General features: G+C 37.7%; 1 protein-coding gene across 2 annotated transcripts in view; it reads left to right on the top strand.

Annotated features, from left to right (window-relative positions):
- The window catches only part of Slc35g2 (solute carrier family 35 member G2), a 40180-nt gene extending 15215 nt beyond the window's left edge, over nt 1-24965 (top strand). Inside the window, exons 1-2 of one of the 2 annotated variants that reach the window (XM_048794138.1) lie at nt 10464-10513; nt 23519-24965. In XM_048794138.1, coding sequence (XP_048650095.1) covers nt 23537-24775 — 1239 coding nt within the window. In that variant the 5' untranslated portion in view covers nt 10464-10513; nt 23519-23536 and the 3' untranslated portion in view covers nt 24776-24965. Of the gene's footprint in view, nt 1-10463; nt 10514-23518 lie in introns of those variants that run through there. The other variant, XM_015487308.2, reaches the window with a different exon arrangement.
- Nucleotides 24966-26740: the final 1775 nt, after the last annotated feature.

Raw genomic sequence — 26740 nt, 5'->3', positions numbered from 1 at the left:
TCTTTAATATTCCAGATATACCCAACCTTTCATCCAACCTTACTCAAGTCATTTGATCCAATTCCATTGCTATTTCCTTATTTCTTCCTTGCTGAGTGGTTTGGGATCTGCTTCACATGACAAGGAGGTGTGAGTAATGGGGTTCAAAGCCTGTTTTCAGATTGAAAGTTTTTAAATTATTGTTATCCTTTATGAGGTGTCCCTCAAAAACTCCTGAGTTAATCCAGGATTGGTTAAAGGTGAAATCATTGGATTATGAGAATTACAACCTAATCAGCCCAGCCTACTTTGAATGGACTATCTGGGTGGTAACTGTAGGCAGGTGGGCTGTACTTGGAGGAGATAGTTCACTGAGGGCGTGCCCTGGAAGTGTTCATCTTTCATTTTTTAAATTTTGGGACCAGTATAGAGTCTAGGGCAGGCCTCTGCAGACTGAAGAGTGGTTCCTTAGGGATCTGAAACAGTGTCCCCAGCACAGAATTGCAGTGAAGTGGCAAAGCTAACACTGTCAGGACAATAACAGAGGTGAGGATGGAAATAGGAGAATGAGTAGAGAGCCTCTGATAGCTGATAGCAGGATGAAACAAAGTTCAAGAAGCAGAGGTGGATTGCTGCAGTTCATGACTGAGTATGTTTTGCTCAATCAATGATTATTAAATGTGCTTTGTGTGCCGCAAATACAAATACAAATGAAATTTCTGTTGGCTTCTTTAACACACAGGCTACAAAGGGGGCTATGGTTTGGCCTATTCCCTTTAGATAGGCCTAAAGATATACTTACAGATCCTATACCTGAATCTGTTGAAGAGTGGACATGACTGATTAAAGGAGCCATCTTGGGCCTTGTACAACCCAGAAGTCTCGAGATATGCTTATAAATCCTGCTTAGCCTGGTTGTGGGAAGAAGTGGAATCAACTGTGATAGTTCTTGACTTCCTTGTGGTTCTCAGTCTTCTCAGAAGGAGCATGTGAAAAAGCAGAGGTCTGAGTAAATTTTAGTACTTGCTCCCTGTTCCTTCCCTCTTCCCCCTAGGCTAGATGGACCTACATGAAGATTTGAGTAGAAGTGATTGGGAGGTGGATAGGATGTGCAAGAGAGTTATAAGAAAATAAATTTTTCTTGACAACTGCATTTCCAGAGAATTATATAAATGATCACATAAGTTTTAAAAGGTTCCCTACTAAAAGATTGCTTGGAGGGCTGGGGCTATGGCTCAGTGGTAGAGCATTCAACTAGCATGCATCTGGCATTGGGTTCGATCCTCAGCATCCCCTAAAAATAAAATAAAGATAATGTGTCCATCTACAAAAAAGATTCATATATATATATATATATATATATATATATATATATATATATATATATACACACACAAAGCTAGGGATCCTTTATATATATAACGATTGCTTGGAGGAATTATTCAGACTCTAAAATGGTGACCCTAAATCCTAATTTGTCACAGTTGATGTGTATTGTTTCAGTATACTGAGCTAAAAATGCCATCCATTCATCTTTAAGGAAATCCTATGTTACCAAAGTATGGTTACCAACCAAACCTGGCTGATTCTTTAAAAAAATCCATTCTAGTTTTCTTTTTCTTTTCTTTTTTTTTAAATTTTACTATACTTTATTTTTTTAATGGATACAATACTTTTATTTTATTTATTTATCTTTATGTGATGCTTAGGATTGAACTCAGGGTGTCACATGTGCTAGACAAGCACTCTACCACTGAGCTACAACCCCAACCATCGTTCTAGAGTTCTTGATATAATATAGACTATTTTTTCCAAAACAATAACTACATCAGAACAAAATATAGGCAAATTGTTTACTATGAATTACTGTTATACACTATCCTATCAAGAAAATACTTAATAACTAACTCTAAAGCCATTAAGGATCACTGGAGTTGAGTGCTGTGGTGCATACCTGTAATCCCAGTGGCTCAGTAGGCTGAGGCAGGAGGTTCGAAAGTTCAAAGGCAGCCTCAGCAGCAATGGTGAGGTACTAAGCAACTCAGTGAGATCCTATCTCTAGATAAAATACAAGAAAGGGCTAGGGATGTGGCTCAGTGGTTGAGTGTATGGTACCTGAAAAAAAAAAGATCAGTGGTATTATGGTCAGTCTGATTCATTAGACAGGCATTATATATGAATCAATATTCTTTCATAAATTTCAAAGTATGGGGCTGGAATTGTGGCTCAGCAGTAGAGCACTTGCCTAGGACTGGCGGGACCCGGGTTCGATTCTCAGCACCACATAAAAATAAAGACATTATGTTGTGTCCATCTACAAAAAAGATTCATTCATTCTCTCTCTCTCTCTCTCTCTCTCTCTCTCTCAAAGTATGAATGCTTTATTAACATTTGTATTAAAATAGTATTGTTAAGAAGTAGGAGAGGTTTATTGATTGATGAGTTTCATTTTTAAATGTTACATGGTATGCCAGTGTATCTGATGAAGTTTAGTTGTAGTAACAAAAATCCTTTAGCCTTTTGGATCAGAGATAGAATATAAGGAACCAAAAGTTACTAAAATCACAGGAAAATCTGGATTAGGACATTTCCAGTTTGACCTCCATGCATACTTTCTAGAATGCATGATTTTATTCTTTAAATTTTTTTTTTTAGTTGTAGATGGACACAATGCCTTTATTTATTTTTATGTGGTGCTGAGAATTGAACCCAGTGCCTCATGTGTGCTAGGCAAGCACTCTACCACTGAGCCACAACCCCAGGCCCACATTATTTTATTCTTTATTTCTAATCTAAATTATTGGTAGCATTTTATAAACTGTATGCAAGCTTCTTGTTATAGAAAGAAAACTGAGAGAAAAATCAGCATTTCTTCAATGCTAGTGACAAAGTCTGCACAGTATTTAACTAATGGAAAGGAATAATGTTAGTATTTATTGAGCACCTACTCTGTGCTAGGCATTAATCAGTGCTCTTGACCATCATATCATTAAATCTTTATTGACCATATTTTAACATAGTAATTTCAGCCTATCCTACAGATTAAGAAATTGAAGTTTTGGGGCTGGGGATGTGGCTCAAGCCGTTGCACGCTTGCCTGGCATGCGTGCGGCCCGGGTTCGATCCTCGGCACCACATACAAACAAAGATGTTGTATCCACTGAAAACTAAAAAATAAATATTAAAATTCTCTCTCTCTTTAAAAAAAAAGAAATTGAAGTTTAGAAAAATTATGTAACTCAGTTTTAAAGTGCTGTCTGGTATGTGTGAGGCTGTGGGTTCAATCCCCAGAACCACATACAAAAAAAAAAAATAGAAAACAAATATTATGTCATGTATGCACAAACAGAAATGATAGAGGCAAAATTCAAATTTGGTGACATCCAACCAAAGTTCTTTCTTCAATAACTACATCCAGCAAGCCAGTTCCTTCAGGTATTGAAACATATTTTACAATTCACTTTTTTCCTAGATGATACTTGAGGATGTAATTTTTAAAAACAAATGTTTTAGGCATAGGGGTGTAGCTCAGTGGGAGAGCACTTGGCTAACATACATAAGGCCCTGGATTGAATTCCCAGGACTGCAAACTATAAAAACAAAAACCTCAGAAGTTTCACAAGGTCACAGGGACTAGCAAGCCAGCAAATCATTTATTTCCCTGCAGGCTAAAATCATCTTGTCGATGTCACTTGACCCACATCTTTGTGATCCTATTTATAGATACTTCAGAAAATAAGAAAATTTAGGACTGGGGGTGTAGTCCAGCGGTAAAGTGCTTTCCTAGTATGTGCAAGGCACTGGATTCAATCCCCAGCACCAATAAAATAAAATAAAATTAAATAAATAAAAAATAAAATAAGGAAAATCATGGGTTTACCTGCAGGCAGTTGTTTTGTCTACACCTGTACTACACTACGGCTCTTCTGTCTGGTTTTCAGACATTGACAGAATGATGATATATAATTACCACAAACATGGTGAATTGAAACAGCATAAATTATCCTGTAGCTCTGTAGGTCAGAAGTCCAACATGGGTATCACTGGGCCAAAACCCACGTGTCAGCCAGCTCTAGGGAAGAATCCATTTTCTCCCCTTTTCCAGTTACTAGCTGCTGCCCTCAGTCCTTGGCTCAACGGCTCCCTTCTACCTTCAGCGCTGGCAGCGGCAGGCTGAGTCTTCAGGTTGTATCCCTCTACCCTGGCTTCTGTTGTGCTCTGACTTTTCTGTCTTTCACCTTTAAGGACCCTTATGATTATACTGGGTCAAACCAGATCATCCAGGATAGTCTTCCTGTTTTAAGGTCAACTAGTTTAGCAGCCTTCATTTCATCTGCTACCTCAATTCCCTTTGCCACACAAGGCAACATAGTCACAAGTTCTGGGAATGTAAAGGTAGACATGTTGGTTGGGTGTGGGCGTTATTCTGCCCACCAGGGATGGCTACTTGTCGGTATGGTATAGAAGAGCCCAGGCTTTAAAATAAGGCTGATCTGAACATTGGCTCTGCCATCAATTGGATGTCACCCACTGCCAAGTCACTAAACCTATTTCCTTGCCTTTAAAACAGGTGATTTCAGAGCTGGGAGTGTAGCTCAGTGGTAGAGCGCTTGCCTAGCACATGGGAGGCACTGTGTTTGATCCTCAGCACCACGTAAAAATAAATAAAGATATTGTGTCCATCCACAACTAAAAAAAAAAAAAATTTAAAAAAAATAGGTGATTACAGGGCTAGGGATGTAGCTCAGTGATAGAGTCCTTGCCTTGCATTTGCATGACCCTGGGTTCAATCTCCAGAACTGGCTGGGGGTGAGGGGTGGGGAGCAGATTATAACTGTATACTCCATAGAGTTGTTTTGACCTTTAATTCTTTTTATTTTTTAAATATTTTTTTAGTTGTTGATGGACCTTTATTTTATTTATTTATGAACCCACTGCTTCACACATGCTAGGCAATTACTTTACCACTGAATCACAATCTTGACCCCTCTTTTGACCATTAAATGAGAAAATAAAGTTCTTAGCACATGTGTGGCCCAGAAAAGGTGCTAAATAACCTTAGCTATTATAATTAGACCCATAGTCAGTACTACCAATCCACATCCCAGGTGACTGGGAGCATCTGTGCTTGATATTTCTTGTGGTTTAATTTTTCCTTTAATTGAATGGTTGCCTTAAATCCTTCCCAAACCAAACAGTGTATTGATCCTAAATAAACACATAAAATATGAATGAAGATACTTTAGTTCACTTTTAGTTACAGCTATTTTTCCCATTGTTCTCTGTCTAGAGAACAAAGAGGCAAACATGAATATTCTAGATTTCTTCTATTTTAAAATGGAAATCTTCTCCTGATCATAAAAAAATATTCAAATTCAAAGGAAAAACTAAGAAATCATTATCCATTCACTTTCACATATGTGGCTTTTCCTATAGTTGTGGTCTACCCTTGAATAAAGGAGTGGCCATAGTTGGTCATCCCATTTGCCTTTCAGCTTTCAAAAGGATGAAGTTAATGAGTGGTCTGTTGGGTTCAGAGCTCATTGTTACATCCATATTAGCCAGCCCTTGAAAGGGATAGCATAGAGCTGGGGATATAGTTCAGTGGTAAGGACTTACCTAGCATATGCAAGGTCCTGGGTTTAATCCTGGCACAATACACACACACACAAACAATATTATAAAATATTTAATGACATAGAAAAATGTGTATAAATAAGAAGTTATGAAATAGTATACCTTGTTCCATATCAATTTTGAAAAACAAATCCCTGAAAGAGTCAGTAGTTTTCTCCAAGAGGTAGGGATTATGAGTGATTTTTATATTCTTTGCTTTCTCATATTTATGATTTTTTATAATAATTATATATTGCTTTTGTAGTAGGAATAAGCAAAATGTCTTTTTCTTATTTAGAAATATGATGGTGGTAAACTACTCCTGAATCAGATGCTTGTTCTAAGCAAGCCCAGATGTTGAACCTCTGGGAAGTCCTGATGCAGAGCCACTGTGGATTTCTGGTGTTGGGATTCACTTGACTGGGCCAAACTGTGAGGTGTACACTGGGAAGCAGGGAACTAGCAACTGAAATTCAGCCTGGAGGGCTGGGGATGTGGCTCAAGCGGTAGCGCGCCCGCCTGGCATGCGTGCGGCCCGGGTTCGATCCTCAGCACCACATACAAACAAAAATGTTGTGTCCACTGAAAACTAAAGGAAATAAATATTAAAAAATTCTCTCTCTCTTTAAAAAAAAAAAGAAATTCAGCCTGGAGATGCTGAAGGATGTGGATCACCAGTGTGCTTCATAATTGATTGCAGATGCTTCAATTTTATGTATTTATTTTTAATGCTGTATTTTATTTATTCTATTAATGATGAATATTTAAAAACATTTACAATATTCATTAAAATTTACTTGGGAAGAACAACTTCCAATTTTTTACATTTCAATATTGAGCAATAATAAGAGAAAATAGAAAATTATTCTGTCAAAACATCATGCTTGATATTAGCATCTTTACATGCAACTCAGTTTTTGGTGTGAAGTTCTTTGGCTGCAAGAAAGAACATTTAGTTTACTTTACTAATGGGACTCTCTCTTTTTTTTAAATTGTTTTTTTTCAGTTGTAGATGGACTCAATACCTTTATTTTATTTGTTTATTTATATGTGATGCTGAGGATAGAATCCAGGGGCTAATGCACGTGAGGCAAGTGCTCTACCACTGAGCCACAACCCCAGTCCCTAGGACTCTCTCTTAATGCTGGGAAGGCCTCCGCTTGGTATTTCTTCTGCTGTTGATTTTTAGCATAGTTATCTGTGATTGCATGAATGGAGTTGAGTGGAGAAGTACTCATCATGTTAATTCCAAATAAGAATACATAACCCATTCCTATAATAATAAGGAGGTGAACAGGTAACTCGACTGCCCAATATTTTGATGCCAGTAGGTTAAGCCTAATGAGTTTAGCCAACATTCAGGAATAAAAGCCCAGTGATGGGGGTGGATCTCCTAAAAATCAAAGGGAGATCAGTAGAGGAAAGGGACCAAGGGGTGGGAGGTTAGAGGGAGGAGGGAAATTCTGAGAAGTTATATCAGTCAAATTATATTGTTACATTGTGTACATGTATGAATATATAATGACAAATCTCATCAATGTGTACAACTGTAATCCACCAATTTAAAATGTGGGGAAAAAAAGAAGCAGGAAAAATAAAATTGATGGTTTATAGATTGTCGGCTATAAGGTGGGTAGGCACCATCCATCAGTTGAAAAACTAAGTAAAACAAAAGACTGGGCTGGGATGTAGCTCAGTTGTAGAGTGCTTTTTTAACATGTTCAAAGACCTGGGTTTAATCCCCGGTAGGAAACAACAACAAAACCAACCAACCAACCAACCAAAACAGGACAAAAATAAATAAATAAATAAACAAACAAACAAATAAATAAATAACCTCCCCAGCAAGAGGGAATTCTGCAACAGTTTTTGAAATGGAACTGCAACACTGGTTCTTCTCTAGCTCTCTATCCTGATACCTAATATGGAAATTTTGGACTTTCCACTTTCCAAATTTTTTTAAAAATTTTTATTTGTTGATGGACACAATATCTCTATTTTTATGTTGTGCTGGGACCAAACCCAGGGCCCCATGCATGCAAGGCAAGCACTCTACCACTGAGCCACCACCCCAGCCCACTTTCCAAAATTTTATGAGCCCATTCCTCAAAATATATCAATTCTTTCTCCTTGCCTATTTCTTTTTCTTAATTTTTTTATTTGTTCTTTTTAGTTATATATGACAGTAGAGTGTATTTTGACATATATACATGGAATATAATTTCCCATTATTGTGGATGTACATGATTTGGAGTTTCACTAGTTGTGAATTCATATATGAACATAGGAAAGTTATATCTGATTCATTCTACTGTCTTTTCTCTTTCCACCTCCCCTCCCTTCCCTTCATTCCCCTTTGTCTAATCCAATGAACTTCTAATCTACCTACCCCACTATTGTGTGTAAGCATCCATATATCAGAACATCTCGTCTTTGTTTTTTGTCTTGGTTTATTTCACTTCTCCAGTTCCATCCATTTACCAGCAAATGCCATAATTTTATTTTTCTTTATGGCTGAGTAATATTCCATTGTGTATATATACCACATTTTGTTTATTCAATCATCTGTTGAAGGGCAGCTAGATTGGTTCCATAGCTTAGCTACTATGAATTGAATTGTTATGAACATTGATGTCACTGCATCAATGTAGTAATCATGTGGTATGCTGATTTTAAGTCCTTGTTGGTATATACCGAAGAGTAGGGTAACTGAGTCGAATGGTGGTTCCATTCCAAGTGTTCTGAGGAATCTGCTTTGCTTTCCAGAGTGGTTGCACCAATTTGCAGTCCTACCAGCAATGTATGAGTGTGCCTTTTCCCCCCACATCCTTGCCAACATTTGTTGTTACTTGTATTCTTGATAATTGCCCTTCTGACTATAGTGAGATGAAATCTCAGTGTAGCTTTAATTTGTATTTCTCTAATTGCTAGAGATGTTGAACATTTTTTCATGTATTTCTTGACCAATCAGACTTCTTCTGTGAAGTGTCTGTTCATTTCATTTACCCATTTATTGACTGGGTTATTGGTGTTTTTTGTGTTTTTTGAATATAATCTGGAGATTAATGCTCTATCTAAGGTGTATGTGGCAAAGATTTTCTCCTATTATGTAGACTCTCTTTTCGTGTTCTTGATTGTTTCCTTTGCTATGAAGAAGCTTTTGATTTCATCCCATTTATTGATTCTTGATTTTACTTCTTGTGCTTTAGGAGTCTTGTTGAGGAATTTAGATCCTGAGCTGACATGATAGAGATTTGGGTTTACTTTTTCTTCCAGTAGGCACAGGATTTCTGGTCTAATGCCTAGGTCCTTAGTCCACTTTGAGTTTTGTGTAGGTTGAGAGATAGGGGTTTAATTTCATTTTGCTACATATGGATTTTCAGTTTTCCCAGCACCATTTGATGAAGAGACTATCTTTTCTCCAATGTATGTTTTTGGCGCCTTTGTCTAGTATGAGATAACTGTATTTATGTGGGTTTATCCTTGTGTCTCCTATTCTGTGCCATTGGTCTTCATGTCTATTTTAGTGCCAATACCATGCTGTTTTTGTTATATAGCTCTGTAGTATAACTTAAGGTCCGGTATTGTGATGCCTTCTGCTTCACTTTTCCAACTGAGGATTGCTTTGGCTATTCTGGGCCTCTTATTTTTCCAAATTAATTTCTTGACTGCCTTTTCTATTTCCATGAAGAACGCCATTGGAACCTTAATAGGAATTGCATTAAATCTGTATAGCACTTTTGGTAGTATAGCCATTTTGACAGTATTGATTCTGCCTATCAAGAACATGGGAGATCTTTCCATCTTTTAAGGTCTTCTTCAATTTCTTTATTTAGTGTTCTGTAGTTTTTATTCTAGAGTTCTTTTACCTCTTTTGTTAGATTGATTCCCAAAGGTTTTTTTTTTTTTTTTTTTTTTTTTTGAGGCCATTGTGAATGGGGTAATTTTCCTAATTTCTCTTTCAGTGAATTCATCACTGGATACATAGGAATGCATTTGCTTTATGGGTGTTGATTTTATATCCTGCTACTTTGCTGAATTCATTTATGAGTTCTATAAGTTTTCTGGTGGAGTTTTTGGATCTTCTAAATATAGAATCATGACATCAGCAAACAGTAATAGTTTGAGTTCTTCTTTTCCTACTTGTATCCACTTAATTTCTTTCTTCTAATTCCTCTGTAGAGTTTCCAGGATGATGTTGAATAGAAGTGGAGAAAGAGGACATCGTTGTCCTGTTACAGTTTTTAGAGGGAATGCTTTCATTTTTTCTGCATTTAGAATGATGTTAGCTGTGGGTTTAGCATATATAGCTTTTACAATGTTGAGGTATGTTTATACTATTCCTAGTTTTTCATTGAACTTGAATGGATACTGTATTTTGCCAAATGCCTTTTCTGCATCTATTGAGATAATCATGTGATTCTTGTTTTTAAGTCTATTGATGTGATGAATTATGATGAATTATTGATTTCCATATGTTGAAACCAATTTGCATCCCTGGGATGAACTCCACTTGATCCTGGTGCATTATCTTTTTAATATGTTTTTGTATGCAATTTGTCAGGACTTTATTAAGAATTTTTGCATCTATGTTCATCAGGGATTTGGTCTGAAGTTTTATTTCCTTGATGTGTCTTTGGTTTTGGTATCAGGGTGATACTAGCTTCATAGAAAGAGTTTGGAAGGGTTCCCTCCTTTTTTATTGCATGGAATAATTTGAGGAGGATTGGTGTTAGTTCTTCTTTGAAAGTCTGGTAGAACTTGGCTGAGAATATGTCTGGTCCTGGGCTTTTCTTTATTGGTGGGAGAGAGAGAGAGAGAGAGAATTTTTTAATATTTATTTTTCAGTTCTTGGTGGACACAACATCTTTGTTTGCATGTGATGCTGAGGATCGAACCCGAGCCGCACGCATGCCAGGTGAGCACGCTACCGCTTGAGCCACATCCCCAGCCCCCTCATGATACAATTTAGATAGGTCATATGTCTCTAGAAATTTTTTTGATGTCTTCATTTTATGGGAGTATAAATTTTCAAAATAGTTTGTTCAGTAGTGTCCATTGTGATATTTCCCTTTTCATCATGAATTTTAGAAATTTGAGTTTTCTATTTCTGTTTAATAGCTTGGGTAAGGGTTTATTGATTTTATTTATTTTTTCAAAGAACCAATTCTTTGTTTCTTCAGTTTTTGGATTTTTTGTTTAAATTTCAGCTCTGATTTTAATTATTTCCTGTCTTCTACTTCTTTTGTTGTTGCTTTGTTCTTTTTCTAAGGATTAGATGTCATGTTAGGTTATTTAATTGTTGACTTTCTTTTTTTTTTTGATACCGGAGATTGAACTCAGGGGCACTCAACCATGAGCCATATCCCTAGCTTAGCTGAGGCTGGCTTTGAACTTCCGATCCTCGTGTCTCAGCCCCCTGAGCTGCTGGGATTATAGGCATGCGCCTCCGCACCTGGATTAACTGTTCACTTCTATTCTTTTAATGAATGAGCTCAATGCAATGAACTTTCCTCAGCACTGCCTTTTAGTGTCCCAGATATTTTGACATGTTGTGTTGCTATTCTTATTCACCTCTAAGTATTTTTTTAATCTCATTCCTGATTTATTCTGCTATCCATTGGTCATTCAATAGCATATTATTTAGTCTCCAGGTGTTGGGGTAGCTTGTATCTTTTATTGTTGATTTCTAATTTCATTCCATTATGATCTGATAGAATGCAAAGTATTATCTCTATTTATTGTATTTACTAAGAGCTGCTTTGTGGCCTAAGATATGGTCTATTTTATAGAAGGATCCATGTACTACTGAGAAGAAAGGGTATTCAGTCATTGATGGATGAAATGTTTTATATATGTCTGTGAAGTATAAATTATTAATGGTATTTTTTAAAGTTCTATAGCTTCTCTATTTAGTTTTTGTTTGGAGAATCTATCCAGTGGTGAGAGAGGGGTGTTAAAGTCACCCAGTATTATTATGTTGTGATCTATTTGATTCTTGAAATTAAGAAGGGTTTGTTTTAATATATGTAGATGCTTCATTGTTTGGGGTATAAATATTTACAATTGTTATGTCTTCCTGATGTATAATTCACTTAAGCAGTATGAAATGCCCTCTTTGTCCCTTCTGATTAACTTTGGCTTAAAGTCCACTTTATCTGATATGAATACAGAAACCTCTGCTTGTTTAGGAGATTCATATGAATGATATGTTTTCCCCATCCTTTTACCTTCAGTCTGTTGATGTCTTTGCCTATGAAGTGAGCCTCTTAGAGATAGCGTATTGTTGGGTTCTGCTTTTTAATCCAATCTGCCAGTCTATATCTTTGATTGATGAGATTAAGTAATTTACATTCAATGTTATTATTGGAAAATTATTTTTATTTTACCATAAACACAATAAATTTTCAAAAAGTGTTCACAATTTCAAATGGTGGACAGGGAAAGAACAGAAGTGCTATAGGATGTGATGATTATCAGGGAGAGGAGTAAAGATAGAAGTAAAAAATTAAAGGAAGAGTGAATGTAAGAATCATAGAGATTGGGCTGTTAGCAGAAGACAAGAGAGAAAGAAGGGAAACAGAGAAGTGAGAGTATATATATATATATATATATACATACATATATATACATATATATGTGTATATATATATAGACACACACATTTAAAAAATTAAAAATAAAAGAATAAAAAAACTGAAATATAATAATTGAATTTCCTAGTCCTCAAAAAACTGATCAATGAAAAATAACTTATATCAAAAATTCAGTCTGGTCAGGCATGGATTGTGAGTTCAAAGCCAGCCTCAGCAAAAGCAAGGAGGTAAGCAATTCAGTGAGACCATGTCTCTAAATAAAATGCAAAGTAGGGCTGGGGAAGTGGCTCAGTGGTATAGTGCCACTGAGTTCAATCCCTGGTACCCTCCCCTCAAATGCATTCTACTCTCATGTATAACTAATTAGAACAAATGAAAAAAATAATTAAAAATTCTAGAAATGAGAAACAGTACCAAATATGAATGTATGAATGTCCATGAACCATTAAGATCACAATTGAACATAGAAAAGGAAAAAAAAAAAGATCTTGATGAAAAGTTACGGAGTTGTTTCTGTTGGAGTTCAAAATATTCTCAGCTTCCCTTCTCAGCAGTTTTAGGTGGGTCGTCTGGAGTGTGATGCTTGTTCACTTCAGGGTTAGGTTGCTGGAGTGACAGAGGTAATCCCATAGGCAGAATTCCTAGAGTCAGGGTTTAGGCTTTGGTAGGCTCCATGTTCTTCACTGTGCCATTTGGTCTGGAGATTTTAAATCAGCACACCTCTAGGGCCCAGCTATTGCCAGTCGACGGTGGAGGACTGTACCTCAAAGATCTCCCCTGGCTTCCATGTGGTGGAGGAGCCAATTCTTAGTCACTACATCATCTGTGGACCCATGTTTCCTGGTCTCTGATTTAGTCTCCAAAATCAATATCTCTCACCCCTACTCTTTTGAAATCCCAGCCAGGTGAGTCTTTCTCAGCCAGTCCTGTAAGCAGATGGTTTGGAGGGGGAGAGCCAGGTGCATTTCCTTGACCTGTTATCCCCTGTGTAAGTCTCTATCCACATTTGATTTTCTCCTTAGGCACATTCCATGTTGTGCAGTGTGGGTTTCCCAGGCCTGTATTTTGAACCAAACTCAGATTTGCCAGAAATCAGCTTCAGCTGCAAAATGGTTTCTTCCTCTGTCCTCCACATGCAGTCAAGATATATTTGGCTTCTTTCTGGCACAAGGAAAAGTTTAGTTGGGCAGTTTCTTTCAGTTTAGTGGGGAGTGTCTTTGATTGCTAAACTCTCCATACCCAGACACACCTCAGGGCTTATCCCTCCGCTTTGCTCACAGATAGACCACTCTGGCTGGTGCCTCCAACTGTGGCAGCAGCTGTGGCTCTGGGAATTTATTTCTTATTTTATTATATCTAGTCTCCTGAGTCCCCTGCTTTGAATATTAAATATTAAATTCCAGTAAAGAATGCCCCCTCTTCCCTTTTTTGTTCACCCACCTTGCTGAGAAGCTGCCTATCTGCTTTCTAGGTTTCATGCCATGGAGCAGTCAGGAAAGTGACCTTCTCTATTCCACTATCTTGAAAACCCTCCTCAACTCTTTCTCTACCTCCCTACTTCCCTCTTTCCCCCCCTCCATATATACCCCCCACACTTATTCGTTCCCATCTACTGCCGGCATTACCAGAGGATTGTCCTAAGGATTCAAACCAAGATAGTGGGCAAAATTATTGGTTTTAGGCTTTCCATACTGAATTATGCCCATTGTTCAAGTGGATGCCAAACAATTTACCCTTTTAATCCATTAGTTTCTAGCATTTCAGGTTGATACATTTGTACCTAGGCATGCTGCTCCTTTGGTTCTATTTCATGTTATCTCTACGTGGCTGAGTTGATCTGTATAGCCCAAATGGACCCCTATGCCTTGGAAGGTCCTCCCTGTGTAAACCCCTATTAGAGGAACCCTGTGAGGAAGGTGGCACATTGGTCCGAGTACTTTAAGCAGGTGCTCATAAAGTTATGGTCACTCAACTACACAGTAGTCTTGCATGGGAGGGAGAGGTATCAAAATACTCATTTAAAAGACAAACTGTGGGCTGGAAATACACCTTATTGGTAGAGCACTTGCCTAGCATGTGTGAGCCCTGGGTTCAATCCCTAGCACTGCAAAAAAAAAAAAAGAGAGACAGACAAATTATGAAGAGTTGAGTCAAAAGATCCTACAAGTTATCATCCCAAACTCTCTTAAAATAGATATAATTATTATTTATACTCTTGTTGGGAGCAGAGTCAGAACTAAAAGCCAACATTTCTCACTCTCAAGTAGTTTACCTTTCTGGCTCCTTCTTTTTACCTGACTGCTTGTAACATGTGCTGAAGGTTCTAATTCAGGTGCCTTTTCTACCTAGAAAACAGTTCTTTTCTATGCTCCAACAGCTTCCTGTACTTCCCTGGCTTTCTTTATTTACTTCTTAAAATACTAAATTTAAATTTACATCTCATCTCCCCTAGTCTATAAGATCTATGAGGACAGAGACTATCTCTTTTATTTATTTTCATATTTCTAGCACCTACCATGGTGCTGAGCATATGTACCTCAATTGGTTTTATTAATTGAGTTGAAAGACTCAAAGATGTGCAAAATATAAGAGCCAATCAGGATTCCAGGTTCTCTTCAAGAACTTAGTCATGAAATTCTGGAATTAGATGAATATTTGAGAGACTGATGAAGATTCATATCTATCTCTTTAGTTTAGATGACTTTTGCATCAATGGGATACAATATAATATTAGCATCATTGAGAAATGCTGGAATCTGTTGTAGACTAATTTACTGAGAGAAATGAACAAAAATTATGCAATACAAATGACAGTTTAATATGTGCTACTAGACTAACAAAGAAACTAAGGAATGCCTAAGAGGATGTTGAATATGACTTTCCTCTTGCCTCAGAAATCACATCTAGAATCCCACAACAGAAGGACAAAATATTCCACTTTCCAAAGCCAATCAGTTTGGGCCAGATGATACTTCCTAAGAGATCTTCCAATTTTAACTATCACTGGAGAATATCCACCTTCCTTCCCATTCTTTAATATATTGGGGAGAGGGCTGGCAATATAGCTCAATTGGTAGAGCACTAGTCTAGCATGTGTGAGGCCCCGAGGCCCTAGGTTCAAATCCCAGTAAAGAAAAACATAAAACAAAACTCTGTGAGGGAAGTGAATGTTTCAGTTATCTATTGCAGGTACTTTATTATCTGTCATGATTTCTGCTGATCAGGGATTTGGAAAGGGTGTGGGTGAGTGATTCTGACTCTGAGCGTCTCATATACTTGCATTCAGGTAGGTGGCTGGAATAGCAGGGGGCTGTAGCAAGTGGGGCTGACCAGGCATTTCTTTCTTTGCCTCAAAACCTCTTCATGTGGTTTCTCTACATGGGCGAGTTTGAGCTTCCTCACAGCAGTCAGACTGCTTATCTGGAAGCTCAGGGCTACATGCAGGAGTATTCCAGCCAGGAAGGCACAGTTCTGGGACCAAGACTCAGTGTGCCACTTTTACCATACTGTGTTGCCTGAAATAGTCATGAAAGCCTGTCTACTTTCAATGAGAGGGGACATAGACCCTCCCCTCCTCTCTATCTAAATACGTCAAACATTAAAAAAAAAAAAAAAAAAAACCAAACATGGGCTGGGATTGTGGCTCAGTGATAGAGCACTTGCCTAGCATGTGTGAGATACTGGGTGTGATTCTCAGCACCACATATAAATAAATAAACAAACAAGTAAATACAAAGGTCCATTGACAACTAAAAATATCTATCTATCTATCTATCTATCTATCTATCTATCTATCTATCTATTTTTTAAACCCAAACATATAATATGGGAGATACTAGATACGAGATTACTGATTATCTTCAGAAGGTACATCTGGTCACAGGGATCATATTAACAGTCATGGGGCTTTGTTCTAAGAAGAATATGCTTTTTCCGTGTAGGGAAAGGTCACCAGATCATTATTTGTAACTGTTGGGTGTGCCTTCCCATTCCCCGCTTGGAAATCTGCCTAGACAGCACATTTTAATTGTCCTTTGCTTTCCTGAGCACAGAGAATGTAGGAGAGGAGTCCTGTGATAAGTGATCCTTATCAACTCTGTTTGAGTGGCAAGGAGAGGTGAGTTTCCTGGGGCCAAGAAAGTACTGTTAGGTTCTTCCCAGGAGAGCTTCTGAGCAGGCAAGGAGGCCAAACAACAAAAATCTGTGGACTATAAGCCTCAGGATACGGTTTTCCCATAAGGGGGATGTGTGCATTGAGGAGATCCTAGAGAATTTACATGAGATAAACTGCATTTGCATACTTGCAACCTAGAGGATATCTCAATAAAGACATGAGCTGAGGGAGAATTCCAATAAGTATCTAGGTCAGGGCTCAATCTGAGGTGCAGAACCAGCAGGAGATTCAATATAATGAATTGGCATATGCTCTTGTGGGCCTGGATAAGTAAGTCTGAAGTCTGTGGCAGGCAGGTGGGCAGGGAGGGGAGATTAAGAGCTAGTTGATGCTGGGCATGCTGGAGGCCCTGGGTTCAATTCTCCATAAGGCAGGAAGCAAGTTGAAAACCCATAAGCATGGCTGAAGTCTGTTGTCCACAAGCAGTAAGAAAAGATATATCATGAGCAGGTTAGAACTCAAATATTTTGAAATCTCTGAATTTAAGAAAGGACTAGCTCCCTTTTAAAGGACTGACCTAATTAAGTCAGGCCTATTCTCACTTTAGTCTATTTTTCATAAAGTTAACTGATAGGGGACTTGTATCACATCTGCAAAATCCCTTCACAGTATTATTTAGATTAGTGTCGTTTTGTTTTTTTGTAAGCGCTAGGCAAGGGCTTTACTTCTGAGCAACTTCAGCCCTAGATTTGTGTCTGCTTAAGTAACTGGGGACTGTAGTTCAGTCTAGCCACGTTTACAGATCAAAAATTCATTATATGACAGCAGCCAACTTATGAGACATGTGTCTCTTTCCTTTTCCTTCCTCCCTGTGCCAGTACACTAGGGGAGATAGAGCCTAGAAGAATGAGACAGAAGCTTTTGAGAGAAATCTGTCTCCTTTCTGTGGCCTTCAAAGGGAGGAACTAGGAGGAATGAAATAGCAACCACAGCTCCTCCTTCTTCATGTTCCTGGACCTATAGATCTGACTTGCAGTTGGAAAGGGAAAGCTTTGAATGGATATAAAATAAAACTTCAACAATGAACAGTGAATGGAAAGTTATGGAATCTGACTAAGATAGGATGAAGATCATTTTTGTCCATCAAGGAAGGGAAATGTGACGTAGCATATTTGGTTATAGTAACTGGAAACAAAATTACACTGAGTTGAATCAACTAGATAACAAAATTATTAGATTATGAAAATTAGATGGGATGAACAACTGCAGATGTTTAAACATGAAGAAGGAGGAGGAGGGGGCTGGGGTTGGAGCTCAGTGGTAGAGCACTCACCTAGCACGTGTGAGGCCCTGGGTTTGATCCTCAGCACCACAAATAAATAAATAAATAAAATAAAGGCATTGTGTTCAACTATACCTAAAAAAATTAAAAAAAAAAAAAGCAGGAGGAGGAAGAAAAGGAAGAGGAGGAAACAAATGGCTGGAGAAGTCAGGAAAAGCTTGTTTCTAAAGACAGAATTTGTATTGGACCTTAAAAGATGAGCAGTGTTTAAAAAGTTTGAGCAAAAGGGAGTCAGTGAGAATAAAGGCTTAGGAAATGATATGTGCACATATGGAATGAGGTCAGGGATTGCTGGATTAATTGCTGGACTAATTGCTCAGAGCAAAGTGTGTTAAGGAACTAATTATTGATAGGTGCTATATTAGGCAGAGTATTGAGATAGAGGCAGAGGAGTTGAAATTTGATAAGGTAGAGAGTAGGTCTATAATGAACTCTAGGTTCTTGAATGGGAAAGCCTTGAGGAAAGTTTTTGTTTCGTTTGAATCTTTTAAAAACAGAGTAATGTGACAGTGGAAAAATATAGATGGGTTTTAGAGAAAGATTGGGATTCAAAGAGAGTAGTTAGGATGTCTTTTAGTTATTTTTTCATTACTGTGACCAAAATACTTAATGAGAACAACTTAGAGAAGGAAAGGTTTATTTTGGGCTCATGGTTTTTGAGATTCAACCTACGATTGGCCACTCCATTGCTCTGGGCCAAAGATGAGGCAAGAACATTATGGTGGAAGTGTGTGGTAGAGGAGAGCTGCCCAATTCATGACAGCCAGGAAACAGAAGGAGCAACTTGACCCAGGATAAGAAATAATCCCCAAAGATACACTCCCAGTGATCTACTTCCTTCAGCCTCATCCCACCTGCCTATAGTTACTACCCAGTAGTCCATTTAAATTATTAATTCATCAAATGGATTAATCCACTATGAGGCTAAAGCTCTCATAATCTAATCATTTCATCTCTGAACATTGTTACATTGGATATCATATTTCTGACACATGAGCTTTTGAGGGAACACTTCATATCCAAACCATAATATTTTGCCCCAGACCCCTAAAATCTCATGTTTATCTCACAGTACAAAATGCATTCAGTCCATCTCCAAGAGTCCTCATAGTGTTACCAGTTCCAGCATTGCCTCCAAATTCTAAGTCCAAAGTCTCCTTCAAGACTCAAAGCAGGGGCTGGGGATGTGGCTCAAGCGGTAACGCGCTCGCCTGGTATGCATGCGGCCTGGGTTCGGTCCTCAGCCCCACATACAAACAAAGATGTTGTGTCTGCCGAAAACTAAAAAATAAATAAATAAATATTGAAAAATTCTCTCTCTCTCTCTCTCTTTCTCTCTCTCTCTCCTCTCTCACTCTCTCTTTAAAAAAAAAAGACTCAAAGCAAACTCTTGGCTGTGAGACCCTAAAAAAATCAAAAGCCAGTTACATGCATCCAATATATAGTGGCAAAGAATAAGAATTCCCATTCCAAAAGGAAGGAATAAGTGCTTAAAAAGAAGGGATGGAACCAGCGCAAGACCAAAACTCAGCCAAGTAAACATTAGGTTCTGTAATTCCCTGTTTGGCATCCTGTGTACATGGTGATGAGATGTGAACTCCAAAGGGCTTGGGCTGTCCCACCTTTATGGCCTTGTTGGTAAGGCCCAGATGCAGCCAAGATGGCCTTCCTCTTAGGCTGGCTGTCTCTGCAGCCAACAGCTTTTCTTTGCAGATGTTCCACATTACTGGCATCTCTTAATCCTTGGGGGTCTTCACTACAGTTTCAGCTTAATTCTCACAGTTTCATGCATTGCCCTCTTGTGGGCTGCTCACAGAGATTTAGACCTTGTCACATTTTGCTTGGCCTCCCAGGTCTTCCTTTGTGAATCTAAACCTCTAGCATCCTGCATTCCTGCAGAACCAACAAGATATACTACCAGATAAAGCAGTGGCCAGGTCTTTTTGGACCATGGATGCAGTGGTGTCTGAGTGCCTGGGCAGCTGAATGCAGTAAAATTAATCCTGGGGAGACAACGTTCTAGGCACCACTGTGTGAGCAGGTGACCCCATCCACGGTCTTTTATCAAAGAAAGAGATTTTACCCTTGAGCCTGCTGTGGGTGTGATCTTGCGATTGCTGAGATTCCCTCAAGGCATATTTTCTATTTTCTTTGTGGAAGGTACTTGGCTTCTTTTTAGTGGAGGTACTTTCTTCAACAACCACACCTTCCTTGTATCCAGTTTTTCACATGCCTTTATGGTCAAACTGCAAGTTTTAAAACTCTTTCTTGTCTGCTTTCTGCTGGTTATTCTCATAGTAAACCTGATAACAAACATCCAACAATATCAGTGCCAGTTCCTGAATGTTGTGCTGCCTTGAAATTTCCTCTACCAGATTAACAAATCCATCACCTTTAATTTTGGCCTCACATACAAAGTCTCAAGACATGGGCAAAATATAGATGAGTTATTTGCCAGAAAGTAACATATGTGGCCTCTAGTCCAATTCCCAATAGAGTCCTCATTCCCTTTATTACCTCATGAGCACAGTCTTTACTGTTCACATTCCTATATATATTGTGGTCTTCTGAGCTCTCACCAGAATTGCTCATTAAGCTTTGCTTACAAGATTCTAAGGTTTTTCCAGCCTGTGTCTCTGAACTTTTCCGAACTACTTCCATAAATCAGTTCCAAAGGCTTCTGAACCAAATGGTCAGGTTAGCCACAGCAATGATCCCACTCTCAATATCAATTTTTGTGTTAGTCCACTTTTCATCACTGTGACTAAAATACCTAATAAGAGCAACTCGGAGGAGGAAAAGTTTATTTCAGCCCACAGTTTCAGAGATGCACTTCATGGTCAGCTTGATTCATGGTGTGTTTTTTTTTTTTTTTCCCATGCTCTGGGTCTGAAATGAGGAAGGGCATGGTGGAAGAAAGCTGCTGAGCTCATAGCAGCTGGGAAGGAGAAAGAGAGCAAAGATCTAGGGACAGGATATAATCCCCAAGGGCATACACCTAGTGGTCTGCTTCCTTCAGCATTGCCCCACCTTCCTACAGTTACCACCTATTAGACCATTCAAATTAATAATCCATCAAATGGATCAATCCACCGATGAGGTTACAACCATCATAATTTAATCAGTTCACCTATTAATATTGATTGCTACGTTGGACATGTCTCCAGCACATAAGCTTTTCAGTGGTTTCTTTCATATCCAACTGTAATGGGATGTGGTTGCAGTTATTTTAGATAGGAATGGACAATAACTTGACCCAGACTCATAAAAGTAAAATGGAGTTGGAGGAAAAGGCAAAATCTGAGGAATATTTCAAAGACAAAAACAGTAATATTGATGACCAAATGGGAGTGTAATGGCAGAAATGATAATTTAGAGTATTCTTTAATTTCTAGTTTGAGGGTCTAAAAGAATGGTGACATCACAAATATAAGTGAGAAAATAGGAAAGGAAAATCTACTCGGGAGAACAAGGCTATTAATTCAATTTGAGGTTATTAAAGCTGAAACCATGATTTGAGGGGGAATGTTCTAGAAGTTGGAAATAAAGAATAGTCAGATTAGTCTGATAGGGGCATATTGGAAGGGCTGCAAGGGATAGGTCCATGCTAAGAAACTGAAGGACTTGGGGGAATGGATGGTGTTTTTTTCCCATGACTTTCCAGCCAAAGTCAGTCCCTTTTAAAAGAAAAAAAAGTAAATAGAATAGAACAGTTGGCTCTCCAGATGGTGTCAAAGAACAGAATTAGATTTGATTTCTGGGCCATGGCTTAAGATCCTGAAACTGATGAGTTTGGGCAAGGAACCAGGGAGTCATGAGGACAAAAAAATTTTCTTTTTCTTCTCTTTCATTTTCTATTTTTTAGTGGGAAAAAAAGGAGTCACTGGAAAGGAATTAGGAAATTTTTCAAAGGAAGAAAGGAAGGAAAGAAAGATAACTGAATGAGCAAATACTGGTCTAAAAAAAAGAATCACCCAGTGTAAAAACACAAATGTTTCATAAGATAATTATAGATGAAAGAAAACAAATTTATTGCTGATACTTATTGAGAGTTTATTGTATGCTGGCACTGTGGCTTGTTTTTTATATGCATTATTTCTTTACTCCTTATTTAACCAAATGAAGCTTAATATTTTTCTTTTTTCTTTTTTTTTAAAGATGTTTATTTTGGCTCACACATTTATTTTTTAAATTTTTTAAAAATTTTTTTAAAGAGAGAGAGAGAGAGAGAGAGGATTTTCATATTTATTTTTTAGTTTTTTCAGTGGACACAACATCTTTGTTTGTATGTGGTGCTGAGGATTGAACCCGGGCGGCACGCATGCCACGCTTGCCAGGCGAGCACGCTACCGCTTGAGCCACATCCCCAGCCCCTTAATATTTTTCTTATTCAACAACATGTCATAGACATCTTTCCATTTCAGTAAAGATCCACATTGTCATTTTTAATGGATCTATAGCATAATAATCCATTGTATAAAGGGTTATCTTTGTTAGCTATAATGATCCTACATACATCTCCTCACACTTTTTGTATGCTCTTTTTTCCTTAAGTAATAGATGAAATTTTACATTAGTTTTTTTTTTAAGTATTTTTTTTTAGGTGTAGATGGACACAACACAATGCCTTTATTTATTTATTTATTTATTTTATTTGGTGCTGAGGATTGAACCTGTGTCCTGCCCGTGCTAGGCGAACCCTCTACCGCTGAGCCACAATCCCAGCCCCTACATTAGTTTTTAATTTAATTTTTTTAACAATATCATGATTCAAAAATAAAAAATATGTAAAAGTATGCTACAAAAAGGTTTTCTTCTATTCTTCTTCCCTGTACCACCCCAACCACTATTAGTTTATTTTGTTTATATTCAGCCATAATTTTGTTATATAAGGAAATATAAATAAGTTTTCTTACTTTTTTTTTTTTTTGGTGGTAATTGTGTTTGAACCCAGGGCATCTACAGCCCCACCCATTTTAAAAGTTGTTTTTTTGTTGTTGTTGTTGTTGTTGTTTTTGAGATAGGATCTCACTAAGTTTCCAGGCTGACTTTGAACTTGCAATCCTCCTACTCCAGCCTCCAAGTAGCTGGGATTATAGGTACACATCATCACAATCAGTTCTTTTCTATTTCCTTCCCTTCTCTTTTTATTCAGAATGTAAAATGCATCTTGTAATCACCTTTTCATGGTGATATTGCTTAATACAGGATCTCAATATATGTTGCAGGGATATTGCTTAATACAGGATCTCAATATATGTTACTCAACTACTTCTCAGAAAAGTTGTACATTTTTTATTCTCACCAACAATTCATACGCTACTAAACTCATTTTATTTTTTAATTTCAGTATATTTTTATATTTGAAAGTGTATGACAAATATAGAGTAAAATCACTATAACTGGTAATATAAGGTGGATTCCGGCATTATACCAAATTGATTACACAAAGGACTTTGGACTCATCTACTTATAATTTATAACATAGACAAATGGTCACAATGAAAAAGAAAAGTTTGATTTAAGTTGTTATTGATTTCCTTGTGTTTTTGGATGAGTAGAGAAATGGGTAGGAATGAAAGAATGGAAAAAATATTATGTCATGTAAAGCTGAGAAATAAAGCTGGATCAGACAAGAATAAGCAGGATGAGAAATTGGGACAAATCTAAGATGGGAGGAAAAAAAGGGTAGAAGATTCCATTGTGCTCCACATACATGTGATAAGCATATTTCCAGATCATCTTGTCCTATATTTTTTATAGACTCCTGTTATAATCTCTTTTTGTCATTGAAGTGGTGCATATTATTATAACAGAAATTCTTTTTTTCAGTGAAATGAATATGACATTTGTCTCTTTTATTTTTAATAGAATTGATTATCTGAAAAAATGGATACTTCTCCATCCAAAAAGTATCCAGTTAAAAAACGGGTGAAAATACATCCCAACACAGTGATGGTGAAATATACTTCTCATTATCCCCAGCCTGGGGAAGATGGATATGAAGAAATCAATGAAGACTATGGAAATTTTATGGAAGAAAATCCAAAGAAAGGTTTGCTGAGTGAAATGAAAAGAAAAGGAAGAACTTTCTTTGGAACCATGGATACTCAGCCTCCACCAACAGAAGACCCAATGACCAACGAGATCGGACAATTCCAGAGCTTTGCAGAAAAAAATATTTTTCAATCCCGAAAAATGTGGATAGTGTTGTTTGGATCTGCCTTGGCTCATGGATGTGTAGCCCTTATCACTAGGCTTGTTTCTGATCGTTCTAAAGTTCCATCTTTAGAACTGATTTTTATCCGTTCTGTCATGCAAGTCTTATCTGTGTTAGTTGTGTGTTACTACCAGGAACCTCCCTTTGGACCCAGTGGATACAGATTACGACTCTTCTTTTATGGTGTATGCAATGTTATTTCTATCACCTGTGCTTATACATCATTTTCAATAGTTCCTCCCAGCAATGGCACCACTATGTGGCGAGCCACAACCACAGTATTCAGTGCCATTTTGGCATTTTTACTTGTAGATGAGAAAATGGCTTATGTTGACATGGCAACGGTTGTTTGCAGCATCTTAGGTGTTTGTCTTGTCATGATTCCCAACATTGTTGATGAAGACAATTCTTTGTTAAATGCCTGGAAAGAAGCTTTTGGGTACACTATGACTGTGATGGCTGGACTGACCACTGCTCTTTCTATGATAGTATACAGATCCATCAGGGAGAAGATCAGCATGTGGACTGCACTGTTTACCTTTGGTTGGACTGGGACAATCTGGGGAGTGTCTACTATGTTTGTTCTTCAAGAACCCATCATTCCATTAGATGGAGAAACATGGAGTTATCTCATTGCTATATGCATCTGTTCTACTGTGGCATTTTTAGGAGTTTATTATGCCTTGGACAAATTCCATCCAGCTTTGGTCAGCACAGTACAGCATCTGGAGATTGTGGTAGCCATGGTCCTACAGCTTCTAGTGTTACACATATTTCCTAGTGTCTATGATGTCTTTGGAGGGGTGATCATTATGATTAGTGTATTTGTCCTTGCTGGCTATAAACTTTATTGGAGAAATTTAAAAAGGCAAGATTATCAGGAAATACTAGACTCTCCCATTAAATAATACCTGGTTATTGTTATTTTGTTAATGCTCAGTTATTAATATGTACACTGCCAATTTAATGTTTACCTATAAATGTCTTTATGTTATATAATTCAGAGTGCTATATAATATATAATAAATATAATCAGATGCAGAAAAGTTATTATAGTGTAATATATTCAAATATAGATATTAAATATGCAAAATATGTCAAGAACTTGGTGTCTTTACATTTATTAACACAGGGTGATTGTGAAGTAATAATTTCCACTGCAAAGGTCACAAAACTCAAAGAAGTGACTTTTTTTTTAAAGATTATTTTTAAGATGGACACAATATCTTTATTTATTTTTATGTGGTGCTGAGGATTGAACCCAGTGCCTCACATGTGCAAGGCAAGTGCTGTACCACTGAGCTATAACCCCAGCCCAAAGAAGTGACTTTTTCAGGTGAAACTTCTGTGGCCCCACAAGCTCCAAAATTTGAAAAATGCTCACGTCCAATGTTTTACAAATATTCAACAAAACCCTTCAATGTTAAAAATCTTCATTTGTGAAAAGAATACTATAGGGTCAAATGTTGAACTAAGTGCTCTTTTGTCATCTACTTGCACTAGAAAACTAGAGATGACAGAGGTGGGTAAAGTTTGAGTTGAAGCAAGAATGAGAGAACAAAGGAAAGGAGCTGGTTTTCAATGACATGGGTCCAATGTTAGAACAGGAAATTGGTCCTCCCCTTGCTATAGCCATATTAGACAATGCATGGGAAAGGGGTATAGGGATAAGGCTGAATTCTTGCCAGCTTTACATGATTCATGTGCCTGATGGTGGGAGACCTAACATTGGAGCAGGATCTGATTATCCTCAGCTATCTTTCAAAGCTGCCCTTGTGCATGATTTCATGGCAGGTATATAAGTGAGCTCCAGCAAAGTTACTTCTTTTGATGACACCAACAATAATCATAATATAGCAGAAAATTGACATGGTGTCCTAAGATTCTTTTCAAAAGGGCCCAAAGTCTATGAAAGCATTTAGGATGGCATTGACTTTATTTTAGGTCACTTATTAATTCTGCACAAATGTTGAAATGGGCCTGGTTTTTAAACTATTGTCTCTTAGCTGCAAATTCTCTTAGCTCACCTTTCTATACTTTCCTGTAGAATGCCATGGCACAGACCTACAATCTACAAGTTTCCTATGTTAGCTGGTGCTCCTAGGTTCCAGCAATGAAGGACCCTAGAGGGAGACTGGAAGGTGAAAGGGGAGAAGGGACTTCTTCCTCTCCATTTGCTTATAGTTCCTGTCACTGTTATCCAAGCCATTAGCAAGGACTCTTTGCTTCAGCAGGAGGTACTGTATTTAGCCTTGAGCTTCTTTTGGCATTGCCCCTCCTGGCAAACAACTAGCCTTATCAAATCCCTCCCAGAAGTAGCAGGACCAAAAGAAAAAAAAAATAGTAGCATGATAGCCTCTTCTCAGGGGTCTGAGCTGTGGTTCCTCTGGTTCATTCCTCTGAGCTTCTGAGACTTGATAATCCAACTTTGATTACCCTTTTCCCTGGCCATAGGGGAGGTAGCTGCTCCATGTAGTTATCACCTCTGGGTTACTTCATGTTCCCTTTTTTCCTGTCCATCAACAGCCCAAATTAAATTTTCTCTGTTGTAATATCTTGTGATTTTTGTTTTCATGATTAATATGTCTCCAAATCTTCCTCCAAGGAATTCACAGTCACTAATTATAAGGTATCTGTACTTTGGGAAAATGTCAACATTTAGATTTTTCAAGGATTACTAGACATTGGCTCTCAATAGCAATTTTGCAAATTGAAGCACAGACAGAAAAAGATTTAAAGGGAGTAGGCTGAGAACAGAGCCTGAATGACATGAACTAAGAAATCTGGCATAATTGTAACTACAGTCCCAGAAGAAGAAAAGAGAGGGAATGAAGCAGGAAAAAAAATTCAGAGGCAGAAAAAATATTGACTAT

The sequence above is a fragment of the Marmota marmota genome, unplaced genomic scaffold, assembly GCF_001458135.2.
Source record: "Marmota marmota marmota unplaced genomic scaffold, marMar, whole genome shotgun sequence".
Lineage (NCBI taxonomy): Eukaryota > Metazoa > Chordata > Mammalia > Rodentia > Sciuridae > Marmota > Marmota marmota.
The sequence above is the reverse complement of the archived record's forward strand: the minus strand, read 5'-3'. Positions and strand labels throughout refer to the sequence as shown.